Here is a 16,372-nt window from a genome sequence, read left to right as displayed (position 1 = left end):
GAAATGAAGGGGGTGGGAGAAGTAAGCCCTCCAAGCAGACAAAACAATGTACATGAACATTATAGCACAAATGCAATTCCCCAGTCGTCCTAAGGAATTGTTATGTGTTTGTTTTTTTTCCTTCATGCCTGATTCTTTGTATACGTTCTCACAACAACTTTGAAGGGTTGTACCACAGTTTTCTTTATAATATTCCATTTGTCACATTTTTTTCTATTGATTTTAATGTTTTTCTTGCTAATATGGCTCTGGATGGGCATTTTTAACTACGTGCTGTCTCTATTCCCCCTTTTCTATCATTCTATCATGTGACAAAATATCCAGACATAGGATTACTAGGGCAAAAACAAAGGCTTTTTTATGATCCTGGAAGCATAGTTTTTCCCAAAGTTGCTTATACCATTATTGACTCTGCATAAATATGCCATTCATGCCTCTGCCTTACCAGCACTGAGTATTATTGAGAATGTTTTTAGTGTTACATATATGCACAGTTATATTTTGCTATGTCAAACAGCAGAACAGGGGATATGTTCTGAGAAATGTTTTGTTAGGTAACTTTAGTCATTGTGTGACCATCATAGAGTGTAGTTACATGAACCTGGTTGGGAGAGCCTACTACACACCTAGGCTATATGGTATAGTCTGTTACTCCTAGGTTACCAACCTGTATAGCAGGTTGTGGTACTGAATACTATAGGCAATTATAACACACTGATAAGGATTTGTGTACTTAAGCTATCTAAATATAGAAAAGACACAGTTAAAATATAATATAAAAGATGAAAGAAATAGTACACCTGTGTAGGGCACTTATCGTGAATACAGCTTGTAGGACTGGAAGTTGCTCTGGGAGAGTGAGTGAGTAGTGAGTGAGTGTGAAAGCCTAGGACATTACTATACACTTTTATTTGTCTGACAGTGCATAGGTTTGTTTATACCAGCATCACCCAAAACATGAATAATATGTTGCCCTATGACATTACAATGACAATGACATCAATAAATAATAGAAATTCTTGAGCTCCATTATAATTTTATGAAACCACCATCACATGTGTGATCCATCGTTAACTGAAATGTCATCATGTGACACGTGACTATTTATATACACTGACAAACACATTTAGGACCACATCTGAAAGTATAAATACTTTGGTACATTAATAGTAATTAATTAATTGTGCTTTTTTAAAATTCTGCGATGCCAATTGGTATAGGAAATGCCTCCACTATGATTTTATCTCTTACGTGAACTTACATATATAAATGATGTCTCAGTATGTAGCATGGCTTCACTTAGTTCATTTGAATGCTCTATGAAATCGAATGCAAATACTACCCATTCATTGTATGTTTCTTTTTTCAGGAACACCACATATTGCAGCAAAGTTGCATTTCCCTTGGAAGTTGTTCAAAAAGACAGCTGTTTCAATTCCCCCATGAAACTCCCAGTGCATAAATTGTATATAGAATATGGCATTCAGAGGATCACTTGTCCAAATGTAGATGGATATTTTCCTTCCAGTGTCAAACCGACCATCACTTGGTATATGGTAAGGAAAATTAGACTACACTTTATTCTCTCTAATAACTTATAAAATGATAATACTTATTTACTGAGTTACATGTATAAGCAAAGGTATTTCTCTTCAGATTATCTGATTTATTCCATAATAACTTTATGGAAATATTTCACCACGTCCTCATTTTGTACCATTTTAAAGGAAGTGGTGCACAGTACTTTGTCTCAGCTCACTATTTCTGAAATAACTCTAACTAGAATACCAAAACTACCTTATTTCTGTTAACTTCATGTGAAATGCATTTTAAGAAATGCCGCCCACTTCTAGTTCCTGCTTAGTGAAGTCATAAGCTGTTAATTCATGTGGTGAAATTCAATTCCTTGATTAATCAGTACTGCATTTTATTATTTCTGTGTGTTTTTTTCTTTGCCCTCATTTGTGAGCACTGTCCATCTATGGTCTCTTCCACATCTGAGGGATTTGGAAAATGTTTTGTCAAAATATAAAAGTGTTGGAAGGTAGCGCTTGTAGCAGCAACATAGCCTTCGTATTGCTTCAAGTCTCCACATACACTAAAGCCAAAACCCCATGGACAGGATTTACAGCATAACTCAGTGACAGATTATCCACAGGAACCACTTTTGATAAAGCCACCAACAGCCTGAGCCCATATGGGATCAGTGTTTGTGCGGAAGGAAGCAGATGGAAGTAATGTGGTGTCTGTCAGACTTGACAACAGGAGAACACCAAAAGAGCCAACAGGTGCTCACTGGAAAGTGTGATGAACCAACTTGAGAACAGGAGCTAAAATTGGGAGAGGTTTTGCTCTCTAATAGAGGACCGTGCAAGAGACCTATAACAAGAAGCTCTGAAGGGGTGGAAGAAGTTGTAGTTCCTCACGACTCTGAAATATGACCCGCCACGTTGAGGAGAAGCTACTGAGAGTAGAATCAAAAGTAAACCGGATGAGGACAATATATAGGAAGGAAAAAGAAGGACTGGCTAAAAATGGAGCAGGAGAACGAAGCCAGGACATCTTAAGACCAAGACACCATCGTTTTGAAAAGATAGCTTGCTGAAGTTAGAAAATCCTTTTATATTTTAAAATTTAGAAAAAAACTACTATTTCCTAAGTGAGCTAAATGACATTTTAAAATGATACAAGATGTGAACGAATAATAAGAATTAGAAACATCTAAAAATTATATATATTATGTAACTCCATACAAACTTAGAAAATAAATCATTTTAGAAATGAAGCTAATCTAAGAGAAAGATCACAGAAAAAAAAAAAAGACAATGGATAATGCCTTAAGATCAATAGAAGGTGAAAGGGAGAAAAAATTAAAATAAAAAAATGACAAATACAGTAAGTAAATTAGAATGGCCGTAAGAATATCAGATAAAGTAGACAGGATTACCAGAGATAAAGATGACATTTCATAATAATAAAAGGATCACTTTATCAGGGAAACATAAAAATAACAAAAACTCATGTGCTTAATAACAATGCTTCAAAAATACGCAGCAAAAGTTGGCAGAACTCCGGAGAGAAATAAAAAATCCTACAAACACAGTTTGTTATAAATTTCAAAAGCTGAAAATTTTAAATTCTGTCTCTGCTTAAGTTGCTAATGATACAATTTGGGAGTCAACTTGAAGAGTCTTCTGTTGGCCAAAGATGAACAATTTTAACCAAAATAATTTGAACCTAATTTTAATGGTTTAAATCCTATGAAGTCAGTTTAAATTTATAAGTTTATAATGACATTTCACAAAATTTAATGAGTTACATTTGGATGATGAAAGGAAATCAGTTTATTATCTTAAAAACTGGTAAAGGCAAATAATCAAGTATTCATTCTGGTTTTCCTAGAGGACATGTAACATTGGGTAATGAAGTATTGTAGAGAGGTGCGTTTTGTAAAGTGTTTCTAATAATAAATGAAATTTTAATGATACAATTAGAATTATCATCACCTTGCAACTCTCAATAGATTAATAAATGTAGGCATCTAAGCATCAATGACTGCTAACATCACAAGACGAAAAACCATCAGACATGTTTCTTCTGATAAAAGAAGAAAATATTACGTATTGATTCATATTACCAACTAATTAAACCTGAGTCCAGTTAAGCCTTTGGATCCCACTCTCATTTTGCAGGAGATATATAAATAACATAGAAATACATTGACCTGCAGCATGAATATATCATCAATAAAATCCAGACTATGTGAAACTCTATGGGCCAGATGTGCTGGGTTTTTCAAAAGATAAATTGTAAGAAAAGAAATGTCATGAAGAGGGACTGTATAGATTAAAAGAAACATATAAGGCATTTAAAAAGTAGATAGCACTGTAGCATCTAACCATGCACATATAGGTGAAAAGTATATAAATAAAAACAAGAAGTGATTTAACTATAAAAGTATAGATAGTGACTACTTTGGAGGGTAGTAAAGGAGGTGTGATTGACGTGGGCCATGAAGAAGGCCTTCAAGAGGGACTGGCAAAGTTCCTGGACCTGAGTGAAGCAAAGGCCTTTGCTTTATAACAACTCATTAACTCTTAGATGTGTTTTGCATTTTTTTTGGTATATGCTTTATTTTACAATAAAATGACTAAGAGGGATGGAGGGAGGCAGGGAAGGAAGGTAGAAAAGGAGTGAGGAAGAGAAAGAGATATAGAGACTGATTTAAGAGATTTAACAACCAACTGCAATGAATCAATTTTAGTTGGATCTTTTTCATTTGAAAAAAACTAAAGCAAATTATGAAAAGATCAGGGAATTTTGAACATGCAATACTAACATTACTAATAAATTATTACTTTTTAAACATGATAATGGTACTGTAGTTATGCTTGCAGAAAGAGTCTTATTTTTTGGAGATACTCAAATTACTCAAATATTGTTTAGAAATAAAATTATATGATGTCTGTGATTTGCTTCAAAATAATCTTGGGTTGCAGTGAATAGCTGTACATGAAATAAGACATAGTCTCAATTAATACTTGTTGAGGCTAGTAAAGATACAGGAACTCATTGTTCTCTCTCTGATTGTAATTTTTCATAGTAAAAAAACCTAAAAGATGGTTTAAAAATAATATTAACAGTTTTACATCAATAAGTGTAATATACCTTCCAGTTAAAAAACATATGTTTATTTACCCTGCAGTCAAGGTTTTAATCTCGAACCTTATTTATTAGTTTGATTCCCATACACATCCTGCCATTTTCTCCTCTCCTTTTTCCTCATGCATTTCCTCTGCCCGGAACATCCTTCTCCCTTTAGAACAGACTAAATTGTACCATCTTTATTAATTGTTCCTTATTCCCTCCAGCTGGAAATTACAGCTGTCTCATGTATTCCTGTTTATTTATACCTGTTTCAATATTATTTTTCACTTCTTTACTTTTTTTAGTCATTCATTCATGACTACAGATAGTCCTCAATTTACGATGGTTTGACTTAAGATTTTTCCACTTGATCATGGGTTTATTGGGATAAAACCTCGTGGTATGTCAAGTAGCTTCTTATGATTTGTGATGGGGCTACAGTTTTACTGAATTTTTATCACTTTCACATTATCATAAAGTCAAAAAATCATAAATAAAACCATCATAAGTTGGAGACCGTCTGCTGTGTTGCTAGCATTAAATGTATTTTTGACTTAACCACATTTTTGACTTATGATAGGTTTACTGGTATGTAACTTTCATCATAAGTTGAGGAACACCTGTATACTAGCTGAAGATTAGCTGTGATCAATGCAACGTGCCGGGGCAGGGGAGGAGGGAACACCATAATGAATAAAATATATGCCCAGAGCTGTGTAGTCCCAAATAACCTCATAATTTAATAAAAATAAGTTTGTAAATACGAAGAATTTCTATTCTTATCAAAATGTAAACTTCTAAGTTTCATAAGAGTGACAAGGAGAAATTACTGTTGGTTTTAAGGAGAGAGAGATATGTATCCTAGAAGACAGCCTATTTCTTGAGGGCAAAGCTATGTAATGTCTTACTCTGAGTCTCTAGTGATTTCCAGATTTCTGGTTTTCATGAAAGGATGGCATGGTGCTATTAACCAAGGTATGAAGTAACAGAGGAGAAGCAGGTTTCGGGAGTAAGTAATGGGTTAGGTAATGCCGTGTTAAGTTAGTTGCTGATGTCTCTGAGACATCTAGCTGGCGGGTGGCAGTGACTAGCAGGTAGTGGTTACATGATTATGAGTCTGGAGCTTAGCAGAAAAATCAGAGCTAAAGACAGAATTGGGTGCATTCATGTGATAGTTGAAGCACTTGAGAAGACTAAATAAAGTGAGAAGAGAACTGAGCTAATGCCATACTCTGGAGATACTATTCATGGGTAAATGGAGACATGAATTCTGAGAAGGAGACAGAAAAAGTCACAGCTGTAAAACAATTACCATGGCCAATATCCAACCATGTGCAGGTGACTAAAATAGACAAACAACATGGCCAATATGGTGAAACCCCATCGCTACTAAAAATACAGAAACTAGCCGGGCGTGGTGGCGCACACCTGTAGTCCCAGCTGCTTGGGAGTCTGAGGCAGGAGAATAGCTTGAACCCAGGAGGCGGAGGTTGCAGTGAGCTGAGATCATGCCACCGCACTCCAGCCTGTGCAATGGAGGAAGACTCCATTTCAAAAAAAAAAAAGACAACCACTGATCATGTTTTCTCTTATTTGATTAAGAAAAGATTACTAATAATTTCTAATATATTGCTTCCTGTTTCTCTACCTTTGGGTAATCACCTGACACCTTTCATCCTAACACTTCTGCCATCTTGGAAACAAAACAAAGGTTCTTGGTCACTGCATCCTCCTGTCTCTGTACAGCAGTGCTAACTTTGCCTTCTATTTTGTACCTTTTACAGTCATCCCCAAGCATCTACCCAGATGTCTTGGCCCTTCTTCAGCAATTCTTTTTTAGCTGTTATCAACAGAGGTTCCTACATCTGTTGATTCCTACTTCTATGGATCTGTCTATTAATCCTCATGGACTGATTTGCATTCCTAAAAGAGACGTGGTAAAGATGGTCTGTTTTAGTAACGCAAATCAGTCTATGAGGATTCAAAGATGGATCCATACTAATAAGTTTCAGGAAATTTGCTTTCCGGTTATCTGAAAGATGAAAGCTGCTAATCATCTAAAGCTGCTAAAGAAAGAGGAAACTCATATTTGTTACATTTCAGTGGTCACAATCCAGTGTGCTGTGTGCTTTATATTCATATGTAGCGCCAGCTCTGCAAGGCAGATACCGTATTTTGACAGATTAGAAAATGGCGATTCAGAGAGATAAACAGTAACACCTAACATTTACTGAACACACGTATTGTTCCAAATGCTTGATCTTCCTTAATTCTGTCAACATCCTTATGAAATAGGCTGTCATGTTTTCCCATGTTATAGTTGAGGAACGAGGTATAGCGTAGTTGAGAAATATTTCCAAGGCCACAGAACTAGGAGCTAAGATTCTACCCTCTGTAATGTGTCAGGAAAGCACACTTTTACATTTTCGTATATAATTTACTCAAAATAACACAGCTACTAATGAGAGAGTCTGGGATTGCAGGCCAGTTCTGTGTGATCACAAAAACTGTGCTCTCTAGAACTGATGTAAGGAGGGTGGTCCAGACTTTACTTTTGGAGCTTAGGACGTTTTGGAAGGGCAGGGTGATTTTTGAACACATACTGGGGTGTGGACTGCACTGTGGGACATAGGGAGACCTGTGGATAGAGGGCCGTGAGAAATCAGAGGCATCTCAGACAAACTGAGGTTACCGGAAACAGAAAACCAAATGTTTACATTTCAGAATTGCTGAATAAATGGGGTAGGATTGGATTGTCCTCCACATGCTTTCTCTTTCTCCTCTTTTTTTTTTTTTTTTTTTTCCCTGCATGGCAGAGTTTAGTTAATTTAGGACCCAGAATTCACAATTCTCTAATTCAACATTAGGTATTCTAGTTTAACTTCTGTGAGTTAAACTGATGTTCAGCAAATAATTTGTTGAATAAGCCAGGTTTTGTAACTAGTCTGGAAAGCAAACCACAGTTTGTGAGTGATTTACAGAATGTCAAATAGCTGGCTTGTAAAACAAATTCTGAAATATACTATGTGTATAAATGGGAGACTGCCTGTTTATTCACATAGGAACTTCCAAACATATAGAAATACAGACACAGGTAATGCAATCCTTTTGTTACTAATGAGATTAATTTAGGGTCTTTGGCAAGCCATCCTAACTTTCATATTACTGTATTAATTCTCTTCATTATAGTTTGATATTTAAAACTTTATCTCTTAGAGATGCTTATAAAAGCATAGACAATTTTCTCTTCTCACCGAGGATCAAAGGAACCATTTTATTGGATGGTTTATAGATTACATTTATGACAGCTGCTGAAATACTCTCACCTGCTATTTGTCAGACTAGATGCCATTCTGGATGTAACTTTCCACAAAGCTAGTTTTCTTTGTACCCATACCGATTATTAAAATTGATATATTACCTCCACTTTTCATTTTTATTATGAAATTAATCAGAATTGGTCAAACATTTTTTATAGCTATCTCTTGGAAAATAGAAAAATATTTGCTTTTCCAGACTAGGTGGTATCAAGAAAGAACATTTCTGAAAACATGCCAGGCTTGGCCTTCTTGTTGGCATAGAGATATTGTTGAGAAGTTAGTTCAAGGTCTGTGTAGTAGGCCTTATTTTTTAAATGCCTGCTCCTATTTGATTTGACAGCTTAGATTGGTTCTCTATCTCTTTTCTTTCCCTATACTTCCTATATAGTGATTGGATTTTCAACCTCTAGTGTGAGAGAGTATGTATCATATTTTCTTTCAGAGCTATACACATATAATTCTGTATGTGTACATGTATGCATATACATATAACATTTGACACAAGGTTTAGGGCCTCTAAGGACTCGAGATTCATGATTTAAAGACAAAGCCAAATTCAAATAGCTATGAAGTCTTGAAGCCACTTCAGGCCATAAAAATCACCTACTCTGCTTCGATAGCACTTCATTCGTATCTTGTCTTTGTTATTCTAGTGATTGTATTTCTCTTTTTTCTGTTCTAAGTAGTGACCACTCTTTTCCTTTCCCTTTCTCTTTCTCTTTCCCTTGAATAGCAAGCACACAGCATAAAACTGAGACAATTATATTGTACTTAGAAAGTGATTACATAGTTGAATGAATTAGCCTGCACTGTAAAATTCCATAGAATAAGCACCATTTGTGTTCTTTTCTGGCAATTGTATACCCAGCTCCTAACCCAGTGCCTGGACCACAGGAGGGACTTTGTAAATATTTGTTGTGCAATCATTGCATGACTTAGTTCTGTTCATTGGAAGGGACTAGTTTATCAACTCTTCTAAGACTTCATAGCAAAGTATATGTTTTATACCAACTTTATCTAGAATGCAAAAACTTCAGTAGATACTACTAACACTTCAAACCTTGTATCTCAGTTAAATTATTTGTATCATTACGTCTACTTTCCCTTTCCATTCTACAACCCACCACCCAGTGTCTTATATTCCAAATACTCATCAGCACTTATACACTCTATGAGCCCTCAACTCCATGCCTTTTGGGTCTTGGCTTCTCTCATTCATACCTTTGATCAGGCAACACTAATGTATCGAGCATTTACCGAGCACCAAGTATTGAGCAAGTTTCTGAACATGCAGATACGGAACTTATTACCCCCCACTGGCCCTCATACAAGCGAATTTTCCAAAGGAGGAACTCTGCATGAAAACAGAATATTATAATATTGTTGTTTAAGTAATGACAGCGAGGGAAAAAATAAAGACAGTACGGGTGAATTCTTCACACTTTCTCCTGTGCCTGAAGTGTCTACTTCCCATGTCTACCTTCTTCCTCAATAGATGTTAATATTCTACTTATCATTTAAGAACCAGCCCAAATCTTTCTTCTTCATTAACTTTTTCCTAAGTTGTTTTGTTTTTATTTCACACTCCCCTGCCCCTAAGTGTCTTTTATTGTGTTCGTTGCAATCCTCCATTAGACCATGAATAACTGTAAGTTAGAGTTGTATCATTTTCATTTTTGTGCCTTCACACAGTTCTTCACACATTGTTGGTTTCTTGAATGGAAACACTTGTTCTTACTTCATCATGACATTCCTCCACCGCACCCTTCCCCTCCCCACATGATTCATTTCAGTTGAAAGATCCCAGAGTCATTTCTTGTGTTGTTCTTTACCTATATGTTGTGGTTGGTTGCCACAGCAACCATAGCATGGTTGAAAAATCGCTCTTCTATTTAACTTCTCTCTTTTGAATTCAGAATGAGGAACTAACGGGTCAACTAGGATTGTTTGTCTTCTAGTCAGACAAGTGTTTGTTTCATTGTGGAAATCCACTTACTGTTAACTCATTTCTTATATTTTAAAACATGTTTCCTATTCTTCAGGAATCTAAATCTATTTTTATGTTTGTTTTCTTCTGGATTCCAAATAAATGGTTTTGAAATCATTATAACATATTCAGGTTTTATTTTCAGCAATAGTTTATTATGTTTAAAATTGTCCTATGTGTCTTAGGCACGTGTGTTGAAGGGTCTAGACACAGAGTTGCTGATCAGAGAGAGCTAACCAGACACACAACAGGTTAATGTTAATAGACATTTGTAGTGTGACAATGCCCTGAATTACCTTCACACACATATTAGAATGTAAAATATTCCCTTTATTTCTAAAATGTTTGAGGCCTAATAGCTTTGAAACAGCTACGAAAAGTTTCTTTCATGACATTCTTAAAGAAATACTGTTGACAAGTTCAGTAATAATAATTGACTTCTCATCCTCAAAAGTGTGCATCTTCAGTTTACCACTGATTGCAGGAATTAGCCTGTTTTAAATGATAGAGGCACATCGCGCTTTTCACTCGGGCTGGCTCCGGGGATGGCACAGGTTCAGGGCTACTATATAGAATGAAGAGACAGTATCAGGTGAAATATAAAGCAAGGACTTTGAAACAAGTAGATCCTAATTCAAATTCCAGCTTTAGCACTGTCTAGTGGTATGACGTTGACAGTTACTTTACTTTTCTAGGCCTTGTTCATTCATCTATAAAATGGAGGTAAAAGCATTACAAACTTTATGTGTTTGGAATAAGGATCAGATGAGACAGTATATGTTAAGTGCATGTCTCAGTATAATTTTTATAGCCTCAACTCTCTGCTGAGGAGAGGTTTTCATTCTTAGTTAAGAAGCTAATGAAAGACCATTATTCAGCTCTCTGGAAAACTGAATTTCGGCTCTCTACTGTGTTATCTAGAATATCTCTGTCTCATTTTTTCCGTCTATAAAATTACAGTATATTTAGTCTGATCTGTCTAGTTCCCAGGGATTTGAGAACAGCTAAGCTAACAAATGAGGGGGAAATACCTTTGAACTTTTTAAATGGAAAGTACCACAAAAATAAAATAGTTCTATTGATACTGTAAACTCAATTCAAACCAAATCTGACAAAAACTTATAAGAATACAGACCTTTGAGACCTTATCCTTTGTGATAACCTAAGGATATTGATATCGTTCTCTGATGTGACAAGTGTCTAGAAGTATTGCTTATCTTACAGGAGAAGCTGCGTTGAAAAACTACGTTACCTGAGCTTATAGTAACTTCCTCTTGATGATCTTTTCCATGAAATGGAAGTTCAATGCTGTTCCTAAAATACACATTTCCTGTGACAAAGCATTACAAAATGTGCCTCAGTGTAACTGTTATATTTCAAAATACATGCTCCGGGAATTGAAGAAACCTTAATCATACAAACGTTCAAGATGAAATATGTGAATAAAAAAAATTGAAGTTACAAGCTAGTAGTAGACTCCCAGAAATTTAAAGATGGAAAAAGCCTTAGAGATAACCTAATCTTTTTGTCATAGGTGACTTACTGATATTTAAAAGAAAAACAAAAGCTTTTCTGAAAGTAAATATTCAACATATATTTTTGTCACAGATAGTGTATTGATTCTTTTTCTCAAAAATGGCAAAAAGTAACAATTTAGCCAAATAGTGAGACTGATCATTTGAAACAGGATTCTAGATACATTGAATTAGATAGTTGTTGAATGAGATAGTTCAATTTCTCAATTTTAAATGTCAACAGTCATATGAAAATGTGAATTAGGAGCAGAAATACATTCCTCGATCTTGATCAGGCCCATAAAGATATTTTATTTTTAGTTCCTGTAATCTGTGATACTCAGTTATAAAAATGGGATAAAGATGGAGGCTCATGCCTGAAATCCCAGCACTTTGGGAGGCCAAGGCGGGCGGATCATGAGGTCAGGAGTCTGAGACCGGCCTGGACAGCATGGTGAAACCCCATCTCTACCAAAATTACAAAAATTAGCCACGCATGGTGGCATGCACCTCTAGTCCCAACTACTCAGGAGACAGAGGCAGGAGAATTGCTTGAACCCAGGAGGCAGAGGTTGCAATCAGCTGAGATCACGCCACTGCACTCCATCCTGGGTGACAGAGTGATGAGACCCCATCTCCAAAAAAAAAAAAAAAAAAGGGATACAGTAAAAGAAAAATACAAAACAGTCTGGAAATATCTGATACAGGGAAACAACAGGGCGTTTAAAAATGCCAAAATCAGACATCTAAATTGGGGCCTAGATTATCAGACAGAATGACTAGATTCTCAAATTAATATAATCAGTGAAGAAATATTACAAAAAGAAAAAGAATTGCTTTCTAAATAGCAGGTCTTGCAGTTGCTCAAGTTTCCTTAGTCATTATTTCAAAACTGTAACTTTGCTTTACTATCAACATAGGATGCCCAGAATTTGATCCTGAGACAGGAAGCCTGTGTTTTTGAAGTCACATCTTAGTTTAGAATTTTAATTTCTCATGATCAGAAAAGATAATGAGATGTTTCATTTATTCTTCACAGAAATCTGGTCAAATACTTGACCAAAATAGTATTATAAAAACTGCAGCATGAATATTTAGGTGTTCTGTGCAAAATTAGATGTGAGTGTGCATGTGTTTGTGTATTTTCTATGTATGTATCTAAAGAGTAAACTTTTTTTTTTTTTACTTTTTCTAGGGCTGTTATAAAATACAGAATTTTAATAATGTAATACCTGAAGGTATGAACTTGAGTTTCCTCATTGCCTTTATTTCAAATAATGGAAATTACACATGTGTTGTTACATATCCAGAAAATGGACGTACGTTTCATCTCACCAGGACTCTGACTGTAAAGGTAGTAGGTAAGCGTGATTAGTATCCAGTACGCACAACAAGCATGTGATAATGTTGTTATGGTTTTTAATAGTTTATTACACACTAGTATGTAAATTGTATAAGAAAAGAGATTCATGTTTTTTGTTTACAGCACTGTCTCAAACCTTCAACAATTCCATGCACATCGTAAGCATTCAGTAATTATTGGTCAACTGAATGAATATGTGAATGAATGAATGAAGTAAAGGTAGTTTGGGGAGGGAAAGGAGCACCAGACAGATCTGCGTTCAAATTCTGTCACTGCCAATTATTAGAAACATGACTTTGAACAAGGCCTGTGTCTTTATCTGTACTCTGGAACTAAAATTGATTGAGAATATTTTAAAAAATATTCATATTGTATTAATGCAGTTTCAGGCAAGCAATGGAGAATCAGTGCAACACTTTTGTCAAAAGAGTATTTTATTTGGATTAAGTAAACTCTATTTTTCTATATACTGAAACTGCTGTAGCTACTGCTGAAGGTATTTGCTGGCAATAATGTTCAACCATTATATTGCACTAAGAGAATAGGGGATGAGAAACTAGGAAAGTGGAAAGGGCAATTCTTAAGAGTTGACAAACTCCTAGCAAACCCAGAAATAGAGAAGTAGTGTCAGGATATATGGCTTTTGGGGATGACCCCTAAATACCACTGTGTCCACTATATTAAGAAAGATAGCATATTTGGGTATTATTTTGTCATACCCCATCTTTTAATAGATGGAAACATTAGGCTCACTGACAGGAAGTAACCTGTTTAGAGACACTTAGTGAGTTACTTGAAGAAGTAAATCTGAATCCCAGGTCTCTGCTCAGAGCTTTTTCTACTGGTCTGACATGATTTAGTGTAAGTTAGCAACAAAAAGGCTTTCATGTAGTGCAAATAGTATTCAAACAATATTGTAATCACTTCTCTTCTTTTTCTGCTTACTTTCTAAATAATGCTGAGTTGGGGATTAATTCATAAGAAAAAACCAGACTAAATTTTAGAAGTCAAATGAATAATGCAATCGTATATTCATCTTGGCAGTTATTTCTAATATATGTACTTAAAAGTATGCATTTTGGGGGAGTTGGGAATAAGCAAACTTGGACACCCTGATTAACAGATTTAAAAATTCACAGCTGGATCTGGGCACTGGGGGTTTCTTTCTCAAATTTCAAGCAACACAAGTTTGTTGTTTTAAAGCTTCAAAGTATTGAGCATTTATTACGCTAGTAGCATATCCTTAATATATATTACTTAGTTTATTTCTCATATTGAAACTGTGATACGAAATTTAATTATCCTCATTTTAGAGTTATGAAAAATTAGCTTTTCAAAAATTAGGAAAAACCAAGTAACTTTGCTTTCGCATATTTATATGGTTAATATATGGCCAAATCAGGATTAGAACTTGGTGATTAAATCTTTGGAGCTCATACTTTTGAAGACAACACTAACAACTCTATGCAATGTATTATTTTTTAAAATTTAGGAGTATTGACTATTATAAAGAGCAGCAATCTCATTAACAAACAAACATTCAACTGATAACTCGTCATCAAGTAGGCTAATGTGCCGGCCTTCACATCGTGATTGTGAATTCTCCATGTATTTACTCATTAATGTAATACTTATTTAACCAGGTGGCATACTAGACAGTTTGGGTAATGTTGTGAAGAAATACAGAGAGAATAAACAGCTGATTAAGGCATGAAAGCAATTAGGTATTATGTAACATAAGACATCTATCTCGTGTAAGCTTTGGAAAGCTTTGTTAAGCAAACTGACCTGAAGCATGGAGGGTATTTAGTATGTTTTATTTGTTTCTTTGTAAAGTGAAAACTATTTTTTTCTATGCTCAAAACACTTTTGTCACTAAAGGTGTGGCTTTTCTACACTAAATAATTCTTACCTTTTCTGAGGACATTAACTGCATGTCGTACAGTTTAACTCAGTTTGACGCCAGTTGTCCAGAGTTAGCACAGACCCCACAGGTGACGGACTCCTTCCTAAAAGACTGCCCCACCCCCTACTTTAGATTCCAATCACAAGCAGTAGGTTCCAGGTTACCCACAATTCTCCCTGCGTTGGCTACAAACTGAAGATTCCTACTACTTCCTCCTCAGGTTCTGTGATTTGGTATAACTGCTCACAAAACTCAGGAAAACCTTTTACTTTCCCTTACTTGGTTATTATAGAATATATTATAAAGGATTCAAATGAGCATCCAGATGAAGAGATACATAGGGTGAGGTCTGGAAGGGTCCTGAGTTCAGAGGTCTACCCTCCCGGCTTCTGGATGTCCTTACCAACCCAGAAACTCTCCAAACCTGATTGTTTAGGGTTTTTATGGAGATTCTATCACACAGGCATTATTGAGTAAAAGGACTGGAAATTGCAGTCACACTCCCAAGCTTCCAGAGATGGGTGAGAGGCTGGAGATTGTGTTAATCATCTATGGTATTTCTGGCTACTAGCACTCATCCAGAAGCTATATAGGAACCCTAGCCACCAATCATTTCATTAGCATGTAAAATCCACCCATTACTCCAGAGATTCCAAAGGTCTTAGAAGCTCTTGTGTTAGGAATTTGGGACTAGAGCAATGTTAAAACAAAAGAAGCTCCTATTGCCCCTATCACACAGGAAATCACAAGGGATTTAGGAGCCCATGTCAAGAACTGGGAGCAGACATCAAATCTGTATTTCCTTTATTTTATGCTTTGCTTGTTTTAAATGAATGAAGTGCAGTAATTGAGTATATCTTGGACTGTAGGCCTTCTCTAAAACAACCGACAAACTATGCCAGGAAGTTAGGCAAGGTTCAAAGAAGAGCAGATTTTAAAATAAGGCTAGGTGATTTAACATCATCTCCCTTTTTTACTTCCTCTAACACAGGCTCTCCAAAAAATGCAGTGCCCCCTGTGATCCATTCACCTAATGATCATGTGGTGTATGAGAAAGAACCAGGTAATTACAGCTCTGTCTCTGAATTTCACTTAGATTCTCTTAATTGCAAGGAATAAAATGTCATTTAAGTTAATGCAAGAAAATAGACCACTGTTGTAAAGAAACACATGAATTGAAACTGAAATGTCAGAAACCAAGGCAGCTCTGGATATCAGTTACTTCACTGATGCCATGGGCAACTCAAGAATGTTTTGCTTCACTCTCGGTATCTGTTCCCTTCTCCCTCTGCTAGCCATCTTCCTCTGCTGATTAGTGATTTCTGTTTGATGCAAACTTTAGCTTGTACGGGCTTTGGTTTACCAAGGCTGCAACATGAGCAGAAGATTTAGACATCCTTCAAGCTCCCACTCCATTATGAAAGGTCAGTGGTGGATCTTGAAGGCAAGACCATGGATATAATAGGTAACAACTGATAAAACTAGTGGACGTTGATGCAGAATACTATTGAATGCTTACTGTGGCTCTTTGGTTCTTCTTTTAGTTTTCATAATTTTTCGCTATAGACAAAAATCATTGATAACTGACCAAATAAGGGATAACGTGTTGCTCTTTTGACTCAAAGTCTCCCACGA

At 35.7% G+C, this 16,372-nt stretch overlaps 1 protein-coding gene across 1 annotated transcript in view; it reads left to right on the top strand.

Moving 5' to 3' along the window:
• IL1RAP (interleukin 1 receptor accessory protein) overlaps positions 1 to 16,372 on the top strand; it is a gene marked incomplete at its 5' end in the record, with an annotated part of 86,030 nt that overhangs the window by 44,538 nt on the left and 25,120 nt on the right. Inside the window, 3 exon segments of the mRNA NM_001032960.1 lie at positions 1,370 to 1,556; positions 12,664 to 12,829; positions 15,729 to 15,800. Coding sequence (NP_001028132.1) covers positions 1,370 to 1,556; positions 12,664 to 12,829; positions 15,729 to 15,800 — 425 coding nt within the window.

This window comes from Macaca mulatta, chromosome 2 (genome assembly GCF_049350105.2).
Source record: "Macaca mulatta isolate MMU2019108-1 chromosome 2, T2T-MMU8v2.0, whole genome shotgun sequence".
Lineage (NCBI taxonomy): Eukaryota > Metazoa > Chordata > Mammalia > Primates > Cercopithecidae > Macaca > Macaca mulatta.
This window is presented reverse-complemented; position numbering and strand designations above follow the sequence as displayed.